Raw genomic sequence first — 11,146 nt, forward strand, 5'->3', positions numbered from 1 at the left:
GGTAGAATGTGGGCGAGACAGCTGACAGGTTTTGTTTTTGTTTTTTAAATATTATTATTTTCGTTACTCAACATCAACATTACATTTTCAAGGAATGAAATGGTTAAAATGTATCAGTATGAATACGTCTGGGGATCGAAGTTTCTCAAGGTTAGAAATAGGAATGATGCCCCACAAGTGTCTAACAGTCCTCTATGTAACTACTATTCATCTGTGTTTATAAGCTAATTGGTACTAAAAATCATATTTAGTAGTCAACTTTACAAGAGGTACAGTAATACGTACTTTGCCTCAGGAAAACTACTATACCAAACTATACATCACTGTATGGTTCTATATGCTATATTTTAATTCATAGAACAACCGCCACAGTCTTGGGAGAATTTTATTGTACAAAACAGAATAAGTTTTAACAATCATACATTTCAACGTAGCCATCAAAGCCAAATTACAATTATTTGACATTGTCAAATAAAATAATAACATTACGTGACATAATACCAAGTTTTTTTAAGTCAATGAATAATAAAAAACAGGTTTTAAAAAATGAATGCAAAAAATTACATCATGCAAGTGTCTTCAATATGGAGATGAAAAATGTTTACTGATTTTCAATTTTTCTGTTTTAATATGTTAATGGTGTTCCAATTTATCAATTATAGAAGTTTTCCTGTGCTATGGTTTTGAGAACCACAAGGCCACATTTCAAGGCCACATTTTAGAAGGGATTGTTTACATGAAATTAATATAGTTTAAAAAAATAGCCTTGGATACAGCAGCGTACACCCTCCATGGCCATAAATAAAAGCTTTTACCACACGGATAGTCATTATTTTCCATCACGCATCATCAGAATCATCCTGCTCCATTGCCAGGTGACAAGAAGATGACTTGAGCGGCACTGAATCAAAGCCATCAGATGTTCTCTAAAAAAAAGGAAATGAAAGAAAGGCTTCATTCACTTCCACTGAATTCAGGGGGATTTATTTTTACTGACCTCATGCGAGTACGCTTTCATTTTGTTGAAGAAATTCTTGTGCGTGAGATGCAGCAAGTCATCCTCGGTATCCTCTCCTTCCATGATTGCACAGCTGTCTGCGGTGGGCAGCTCACACTCTTTGCTCCCTGAGCTCATCATCAGCTTGGAGTACTTGTACTCCAACCTGCAGGGTATGAGAAGCAGCACAAATAATTTGTCATTGTCATGTCCAACTGTTCAATATTTCAGCACTTTTTCTGCAAACACTTTCCAGATAAGTACTGGATCTTAAAGTTGTCTTAGAGCCTCCTTCACAAGTCAAAGTCAAGACCCACAAAATATCAATATTAAGTGCAGTAAATCGTCTCACTTGCGTGTCTTCTTCCAGAAGTAACAGATGAGAGTAACAAGTAGTACGGCAGCGACCGTTCCCGTGGAAACTCCAACCTTGAGCCAAAAATCCAGAGTCACGCAAGCGTTAACTTTTTGGCCTGGGAGGGCCTCTCCTCCGTAGCACTGCCTAGGCTGCCTCCAGACATACGTTGTTTTCTAAAAGACACGAAGATAAACTCTGTAATACTTTTGTTCATTTTTTTGACCTGAGTTCTAAAAAGGGCGGCCCGGTGGAGCGAGTGGTTAGCGCCTCGCCCTCACAGCTCTGGGGTCCTGGGTTCCTGGGTTCAAATCCAGAACCTGTGTGGAATTTGCATGTTCTCCCGGGCCTGCATGGGTTTCCTCCGATTTCTTCCCACATTCCAAAAACATCAACAGTGCCTTCCTCCTGTGTGCTTGCCTACCTGTATTCCTTGCTCACAAGCGCTGACAATCACTCTGTAATTGTGATGGGTGCACAGTGGACACGCATGCTGACTCTGCCACAGGAAATGGAAAGTGCAGCCGTCACAAGTCCCCTCTGAACAGTTACTGTGGAGGAGAAACCATAGCAAAGGTTGTTGAATCATGCATCTGCATGCCAAAGCAATAGAATCTGAAAATAAGAGTTAGCGTTTAGCCGAAGCCTTCGTCTTTTCCCGACTAAAACCTGATTTCCACTTCTAATCCAAATTTTCACCTTTCCTTTTCAGAAAAGCAAATGGCAAATATTTAAAACAAGCCTTTTTGTTTCCTTCTGGGATGGGCTTTATTTCTCATCTCTAATTGATTAAATGTTTCAATTGTAGAATACCACATACTATGAGTCAACATACAAATTCAACTGCCATGCCATTTTATTATTCAGTACCAAGACATTAAAAAAAATCACATCATTGATGATTCTCACCTTCATGGTTTGTTTCGAGCATTTTCTGTCATGTCAAATTTACAGTAATTGTAGTGCCTCAAAAAATCCTGAAACGTCACGGGCTTTGCAGATAAATATCATTTAGCAAAGAGATTAATATTTTAATTAGAAAAAAGATTAATATCCTGAGTAAAAATCTATCCATCATTTTAAAAACGCTGTTTTCCAATAAGTGAATTAGGTTCAAAGCACCGCTGCAATTTATGAAGGCCAATGCATTTCCTTTATAGTGTACTGTGCACCTTAACGGCGAATCGATAATGTGGTTTAATAGCTCAGTCTGATGTTAAAGCAAGCCATGTCTGAAGGAGTGAGAGTTTGGTGACAGCAATCAATACCTGGGCAGCGAGATGCGGTCTGTGGCACTCATTTCTGGATCACATCTCAGTCTGACGGTGGCTGAGCGGCCTCCTTTACAAGCCTGTGTTGTCTCAGTGGATCTATCAAATAAGGAAAAAATGTCCCGAGCATGACTATCGCAATACCAAAATAACTCACAACGGTCCCTGAGTGAAAATGTCCAACCCGGAAAACTGAGGAATTGACTTACTTGTAATAGAATATGACATCTGGTAGATCAGACGTGTAAGGAAAGAGCCACGGTGGGGAGGAGATGTTAGCCAGAACTGTATCAGTATTTACACCTACAATGGAGGATGCAGGTGCATTTTTTTCAAAATTTTAAGAACTCATTTTTATGGTTTTATAGTGTCATGCGTAATGTTTTCATAGGCATGGTTTATAGTGTTCCTTTTCAATCGAGCTCTGCCATGAATAGCGAATATCCGCATGTCACTTAAGACCAACTAAAAATATTTATAAATAACCCAAGCTGACACAGAATGGAGTTAATGAACTACTGGCTGCGTACCAATGAGGACATCGCCAATGACGAACGGCTGCGACGCCACCATGTTCTGACTCCTAATATCCGAGGGAACCACGAGGGACTGGCACACGTGTCCTCGGACCATTTGGCCGTGCTCCGTCACATTGTCCAAGCAGGTCGCCGTCGCTTGGCCCTGCGTAACCGAGAATGAAACCGCGGATGAAGCGGAACGGATACGTGGGCTTCCAAAAATCCGCTCAGGAGACTCAAGGAGTAGTGCTTCACCTCTTTGCCGCAAAGAGCCACACTGAAGTGATGGAAGTATCGCAGGCCTTTGCTGGTGAAGCGTGCGCCGCTTTGGAAAGTACTGACATTAGACAGCAGAGAGAAGTCGTAGTGCAGCAGCGTGCCCCTCGTTGTCTGCACTTTGGCCTTACAATCACTGAGACATTCTGTGTAGCCCTGGTAGGGACAACATAAGGACACTATAACAGACAGGTCACCCGTCCATGAAAGGTGAGCTTTCTATTCTGCCTCAACACTATTGAACCAGTGGTTGTATACGTGCCACACTTAGCTATAGAAAATAAATACATGAATGTTGCTAGATGACTCGGCTAAACAGTTGATCATTTTTATCATAAGTTGGGCCAGTTGTAATGTTTTCACGAACTGAGAAAAAGAAAACAGGAACCTGATTGTTGTTCATGTTCGGGCCACACGTTACACAAGCCGGTTCTCCCGTAGGCCACTCGGCCGCGACGATGGAGTTTGGCGGACATGGCTCGCACGTTGCCTTGGTTCCCTCGCCACCCTTTTCGCTGACCAAGAGGTGGCCCGGCGGGCAAGGTACGCAGGTGGAGTCGTCGCCAGGGCGAGACGTTACGGCACACTGTCGACAGTGAGAGGCCACACCTTCGAGCACATTGGAAATCCGGATGGAAAAGATCTTGGCCACATCAGCGCTGTACCTCCTCTCCTAACAAGAACACAAGTCAATGAAATGTTATTTTTTCGATGCCATGTGTTTTTGCTGTAACAATAACAAATACATTTTGGGGAGACATGGCCCCCTTAAGGCACATAATAATTAACTGGTTAACTTATGCAAACAAGTGCATAACATTGCCTTCAAATTTTCTGTGCGTGCCGTACTAATCTCTGTCTTTTAGATTAAAGGGAGAATCCAATCTTTTGGATGATGTCTTCCTAAATACATGAAAGATTAAAGACAAATCCTGAAAAAGTCCGCAGGCTGAGTGCAATGAAGTGCTGAAGGTCTGAGTTGTAGCAAGTAACTCTTTTACTTCTCATTCAGTAGGATTTCAGGAGGACCTGCCTAATAATGGGCCCAGATGACATCACATTGATCTCTTTTCTTCCCATCTTGAAGCCTTAATAAATATACGTAGTTATCTTTTTCTGACCGTTGTGGAATTATCTGTTCGTTGGAAAGTCCAGCTGAAGCTCACGGTAGCATTGTTGTGAATCAGGTACGAGTACGACTGTTTCCTGTTGGTCCCTTTCCATAGTTCCACCACTTTGTGGTTCCACCGATGGAAACCCTGATGCGAAAGACAAACGTTACACTGTAAAATGTCCATTGTTGTATTTCAACATCATTCCACGCGAGGCACCCTACCGCCATGAAAATAAAGGTGCAGTCTGCCGAACACGATGTCTCAAAGACGAAGCTGATGCGAGACAGTTCACCCTGCTGGCCCTCTTTTGCCAGAGACTTCAACAGCCTGTAAACATAATGCAGCAAGTGAACAAAAACCACAATTGACAAATAGCAAATGCGATGGCGTCCAGAGAAATAAATGACCTGTATCCTGGGACGGTTAATCTGAGTGTGAGGTAGTCAGTGTCTCGATCACCGGGGGTGGTATACACATACTCTCCAGCCACTTCCCAGGCTTCACACAGAAAACAAGTTGCGATATTGTCCAGCTCAAGGTTCTACATACATTTTTAGCCCTCATTAATTTATTATTGGACTGGTTCATGGTTAACTATTGCTTAAAACACTTATCATCTACATTAACTCACCAGTGTGGCGCACCGAGTCATCCAAATCTGCCCGTAGGACGGAAGTCTTCATGTTGCTCGGCATTGTGTTCCACCATTTGTACTCCAAACCAACCACTGCTTCTGTGCCTACAGGGCACTTTTGGCACACTGGTAACCAAATGTTGAGATCCCTTACAGCCCATGTACAATACTTTATAATCTTTATATAAAGTCTTGAATACCTGTTCCATTTGAGTAAAAATTGTCAGCGCAGGGTTGGCAGGTGCTTGAGGTGTTGCTCATATAAAATCCTGGATTGCATGGCGGACACGTTTGCTTTTCTCCTGACGCAGGCAACTTCACAGACCCCTTGGCGGTCTCGCTGCAGATTTTCGGCTCAATCCATTTGTACATCAGCTGGGTCTGAGGCACATGGCATAGATCTGTACAACTTGTCGGATAAATAAAAATATTGTATCGATATCCTGCCATCCATCCAGGTATCTAAAAAGCTTGCCCTTATCTGGGTAGCATTGGGTAGTGTTTGCTAACCTGCAGATCATGGGCAAAGGGTGTGGTACACTCTGGAAAACAAGTTCAAACGAACTATGACCCCACCCTAAACATCTCATCAGCCCAGAGACATGATGAGCACACGCAAAAAGTATGAATGCTCCCGGATAGTGAACTCTGGACCAACAAGAAACAGAATGTTTGGAATTAAAACAATTTATCTTTTAAGCCCTAAGATACAAAAAGTTGGGGCATCGTGGATTGATCCGTGTATATATCCCTAGAAAATAACTACCAGATTTTGTTCTGATCCGTTCACTAAAGTGTCCTTTGGAATTTACCTCCGGTCGTGTTAAATTGTCTGTCAAATGTAAGGCAAATGTATTTGTATAGCACAATTCAACACAAAGTAGTAATTCAAAGTCCTGTGCATGTTCAATTAAATAATAAGTTAATTAGTTTTTTTTTACAAAACTGACAGTATTTAGCAATGAACTACATATAGTGCATAAGGTCAGGGGTCAGACATATGACCATTCATGCCGACATACAATATTACCCATAGATAAACCAAACGATCACAAGAAGAACATGCCAACAAAACACAGACCGATGAGAGCTTTGACTTGTATCCAGTTCTTCCACAAGTCGATTTTTCTCTTCACGGCTGGTTGGACACTTTATATTGCCCCTATGTATGAGTGTGGTCATTTGTCCCCCGCTCCTGGCACAAAGTCAGCTGGGATAGGCTCCAGCACCCCCCGGGAGCATAGTGAGGATAAAGCAGTTCAGAAAATGAGAGATGAATGTACCTTTCCGTTTGCGTCACAAGGCGTGTGTGTGTAGAAGTAGTCGGAGTTTGTACATGGCGGTCTCACTTTGCAACTTCCTGATGAAACCTCTGATGGCAAGATGGCAAATGGAACAATAGCTCACATTAAATTAGCCCCAAAACCAAGATCAAGATTATTTCTCTGACCACAATGAGAAGCCTTGTCATTTGTAATTAATAAATGTTACCAGTTGTTTGTTCTTATTTATTTTTAGCATAGTTCATTACTTTGGATTTAGTAAGAGTGACAGTGCATGCATAGTTAGGCTGTTATTCCCTTAGCATTTGGGGTTGCAGTGGGTCCTTGGAAAAATTAAGGGCTCCTTAACCGTAAAAGTAAAAAAAAAAATAAAAATAAAAAAAAATTTAAAAAAAACCTGCTTTCAAGTAATTTTCCATTTTACGAGTATTTGTATACCTGCATACTTATCAGGTTCACACTGCTGGCAAACGGTAGCCCCTTTGTTCGAGTAGGTATCAGCAGGGCAGGGTGCACATCGGGCAGCTCCCGGCTTGGCGCTGTAAGTTCCAGGCTTGCAGTGGAAACACTCGGATGTGTAGGCCACACCTATATTTAGAGTGGTGTAGACACATGGTGGATGGGCAGGAAAAAAATGATTACAGAACTGTCATTATCAAGTGTGCCACAGAAAATGATGTTTTATTTACAGGTGCTATGAAATGCCACACTAAGTGACTTTAAAATCATATGGACACAAAATCCATTCCCCCAAAAAGTATTAGAAAAGGCTTAGTAATAATCAACTGACTGTACTGTCATTCTGTCATGATAGAAAGCTAGAAAAAATGGTCAATTCTGGCTGTGATATCAAAACCAGAATTGCTGAAAAAAGGAGTTTTGGGTGGAATGACGATGAAACGGTAAATTAGAAAAAAAAACTGCCAGATTTCAGTGACAAATTCGTTTTCTTCACGTAAAATTACATTAGCGAAGTCATCTTCTTATTTTGAACGTCATCATTTCATAGCACATTTTAAATGGATTTTAAATTATGGACCAGGACGCACCCGAGATTGCGATGTTTCGCAACAATACAGCATGGTCAACCTGGCCCTGCAATGAGTAGGCGGTGGTTCTCCAGAAAAGAACATTGTTTCCTTTGTTCAGCTGGACCTGCAGCAGTCAGTGTCAAATAATACACATGTATCAACATAGCCATGATAACAACATCTTAGCTGAGACATTGCCAAGTGAAGCACAATCTTCAGCAACATTTTAGTCACAAGCCAGGTCTTTAATCAGGCCAAGTGAGTATTCCTAGAATCAAGAGAATTTTTTTCACCTAAAATGTGTTCAAATAATCGGCATGCATTTATGTTGGGTTTTGTCGTTGTTATTCCTTGAGCATAAACGCTTGCCCACCCGTGCTCCTCAGTATTATAGAATGGGTGAAACTGCAAACCTCATGCTGGCTCCAGTCGTTCTCAGAGATCTTCATCCAACGGCTAGTGGAGTCAGTGGACTGACATTGGTCATTTTGGACCTGCAAAGGAAAGCAACTTGATTCAAGACTAGAGCACCTTTCACAATGCTTGTTTCAACCTTTTTAGATGAGTGCCTGTGTTTGGACAAAAGAACTAACTGGTTTAGTCCACTTACAAAGAACTCAAAGTAGATGCTGCTGTCGGAATAGAAATACTCAAAGGACACGCTTCCTGGTTTCTTCAACTCCACAGAATACGAGAGTGTGGCCGTGCACTCATCTGTGTTAGAGGCGATGTAATCGCCCATCGGTGCCCAAGTAGAGCTGGAAAAAGGAGTGGGGTTGGGACATCAGAATAACTAGAATCAGGTTGAAGCGAGATTGCAGACTGGTTTGAATAAGTCAGATGAAATAACTATTAAAATATCTGGATTTGGGTTCATTTGGGGATAGGCAAATAGTTTGAGCAATGGATTAATGATGTGCAACTGTTTAAAGTTGGAATATTTTGATTCAGTTGAAAATGTGGAAGCGGTAAAAATGTTAGATATCTCTTTTGAATACTATTTTTGTGAAGTGGTAGATTTTGTTTTTGTGTAATGTCTCATTCTCTCGTGTGTAATTTCTTTTTCGTCCAAAAATGTGGAATAATTGGGAAAAAAAATTGAGAACGCAATGTTTTAATTGGATTGAGAAATGAAGATATGGTTTTAATTTATTTAAAAAAACTTCAATTGAAATAAAAATAAGCTAATTGGGAAATTGAAACAAACACAAAAGTGGTTGTCACTTGCATTGTCCCACACAGAACTACTCATTGACATACAATAAATGTTTTATATTCATTGGATGGGTATTTTTGAGGGCAGAAAGATTCAACAGTAAGCGTGTAACTTCCTAAGATGCGGTACTAACTTTGAGCAGTCGGTGTGGACGTCCCATCCATTTGTGTTGACCCCAAATGTGGCAAAACCGGTCGGCAGTTGGTCCCACTCGTCAAAGGCCACACCAGAACCTAGTGAGTGAGTCCCAGCTGCGCACTTTTGGCACAACTGAGTTTGCATATCCAGGAACTCACCTTCATTGCAGGAGAAAGCTACCAATGGGGGGGCACAGCTGTATACGTGGATGTTTTCCTTTAAGCGTAACATTTAAGCCCGATACTCACTGCACTGGGTGCCTTTAACTGGATCTGGGAGGTCAGTGCAGGTTTGGGCCTTGTTGGGAATGGCCACCCTCCAGCGTGACCCTAGAACGTCACACTCGGTGTACTCAAAGTGATAATCTGACTGGACATAAAAGACAAACAAGTGGGGCCACAAAACAAAAAGCAACATTTAAACTTGTTAGAAATGATGTCATTGTTCTTGTTTTTATAAGCGAAATGGTGTGACGACGAAAATCACAAGTCGGGGAAAAAAGCGGGAGATTTTGTTTTAACATTATAGTATCACCCATCCAATTGTCACATGATTGGGAAAAAAACAGTACAATTGGGAAGTAAGAAACAGGTTTTGACTATAAGGATGAGGACAGCCTTCTTTCCAAATAAGAAACAATGCCAATATTTGCCCAGGAGCTCGTTTCAAATGTAGTTTTAATCTTACTAGTTGAGGGCGTAAACTGCTCCGGCCCCTTTGTCAACATTAGGCGGCACAGGAGCCGCTACATTTATCTCTATTATCTGTGGGGCCTTAAAGGTACTTATAAGGTGACTGACAAACAACATAGCACCTGCATGAATGTAATTTAGGACAGAACCAGACTGTTATCTTGTTGTTGGTAGACTGAGCTGAAGCTGGGCTAAGCCGTAGGGGATTAATAGTTAACAGAAACAGCGAACAAGTGGGCAGGACCTTGGCTTTTCCATTAGGCCACGCTTTGAGGGAGCAGATGGGCCTCCAGCCGTGGTTCACAATATGCATCCCATTGGACACATGCCAGGGGCTTTAAAGGTCACTTAAGCAAGTACCTACAGCAGTCAGAAAAAAAACGAAGTGCACGCACACACCTATGAGTGGTATACGTATTTGTATATAAGTAACCAATTGTACCAACTAATTTTACTGGGGAGTCAACATGCACCTGTACCCCAAAGGTTAAGTTGTTTTAGTCGGCTTTTCATTTTTATCACTTAATTTAATTTTACATAAAGCATTTTCCTTGTGCTCTGCGATTGGCTGGCTAGCAATTTCGGGTTTTCCCCTCACCTGCGGCCCATAGTAGGCTGAGCTATGCTACAGCAGCCCCTACGACTCTTGTGAGGATAAACGGAAAATGAATGAATGAAACATTTAATATTGTTCTGTCTAAAAATTTACTTTTCAATTTCCCCAAGTATGGGATGAATAAAGTTTAATCTACTAATCTAATACTTGTATGGAATTTGCTGCGTATGAACCATGGGGTCTGAAATGGAAAATTAAGCTCAATACAGGTTACGGATCACTTTATGATGCTTTGTTCTTAGGCCATGTTTTGGATTATTTAGCCATTTCTACATCACTCTAAGCTTGATCACATGTTCACAAACATTGAATGACCTAGTTCTCTAGTTCTTTTTATACATAACTTATTTTTTGATTGAGAGGTAATTTAATGCTAAAAAGCGGGGACCTCATTTCACAACTATTTAAGGACTTCCAATGAATCGGTTTAAATGGCAGAATCCTAAAAATGTAATGACTTACATTTTTTAAAATATGTCATCTATAATATGTGCAGTAGGTTTGAGAACATCTCGCTTCATGAATAAACGCATTGATAGAAAGAAACAAAGCTAAGAGGAGTGTTAAACATGAACTGGAACACCATGAGAAATGATGACTTGACAGTGTGGAACATATGTTCCTTTCTCACTCAGACTAGCACACGCACTTTCACAGTAAGAATTTCCAATTTTGGCATTGACAATTAATATTGACTTTTTAATTCACATGCACGTTTAGGAATTATGACTTTTTAAGAGCTCGAACAAAGCATTATAGGCCAGGTTTACATGCATATGAATATAGCCAACACACACAAAAAATTTACTACAGGAAGTTTTCATCATAATAAAACCTCTTACCTCCTTACATATGGGCAAATCTGCAGACGCGTTTGCAAAAAGCAAGCAAAGCAGAAGATGTCGGAGGTGCATGGCCGCCTGCTGTCTGGTTCCGAGTGATGGAGTCGCAGGTAGAGGGGGAGGTCTTGCCCGCCCTCAAGTGCGGCCTCGCTCTCAACAAAC

The 11,146-nt window shown here is 41.2% G+C and overlaps 1 protein-coding gene and 1 long non-coding RNA gene across 5 annotated transcripts; one reads left to right on the forward strand and one right to left on the reverse strand.

The window, feature by feature from the left end:
• Positions 1–367: 367 nt before the first annotated feature.
• On the reverse strand, positions 368–11,144 carry elapor1 (endosome-lysosome associated apoptosis and autophagy regulator 1). 4 transcript variants are annotated; one of them, XM_077607333.1, is made up of 22 exons: positions 10,985–11,144; positions 9,083–9,203; positions 8,830–9,010; positions 8,091–8,238; positions 7,894–7,974; positions 7,499–7,604; positions 6,888–7,037; positions 6,450–6,538; positions 5,367–5,547; positions 5,164–5,292; positions 4,940–5,030; positions 4,754–4,859; positions 4,539–4,676; positions 3,806–4,090; positions 3,397–3,573; positions 3,154–3,304; positions 2,833–2,926; positions 2,621–2,722; positions 1,777–1,903; positions 1,350–1,426; positions 998–1,163; positions 368–926 (listed from the first exon to the last, which is right to left on the reverse strand). In XM_077607333.1, the coding sequence occupies exons 1-22, from the start codon at positions 11,054–11,056 to the stop codon at positions 840–842; spliced, it is 2,859 nt and encodes a 952-aa protein (XP_077463459.1). In that variant the 5' UTR covers positions 11,057–11,144; the 3' UTR covers positions 368–839. The 4 variants fall into 4 exon arrangements, with proteins under 4 accessions (XP_077463459.1, XP_077463450.1, XP_077463477.1 ...); XM_077607324.1 differs by having other exon boundaries at positions 1,350–1,528; XM_077607351.1 differs by having other exon boundaries at positions 1,350–1,528; positions 9,083–9,199; positions 10,985–11,072.
• LOC144078904 (uncharacterized) lies at positions 3,240–4,360 on the forward strand. The gene is made up of 2 exons (XR_013301351.1): positions 3,240–3,627; positions 3,859–4,360. It is a non-coding gene; the product is annotated as an uncharacterized LOC144078904 (long non-coding RNA).
• Positions 11,145–11,146: the final 2 nt, after the last annotated feature.

Source organism: Stigmatopora argus, chromosome 1 (assembly GCF_051989625.1).
Source record: "Stigmatopora argus isolate UIUO_Sarg chromosome 1, RoL_Sarg_1.0, whole genome shotgun sequence".
Lineage (NCBI taxonomy): Eukaryota > Metazoa > Chordata > Actinopteri > Syngnathiformes > Syngnathidae > Stigmatopora > Stigmatopora argus.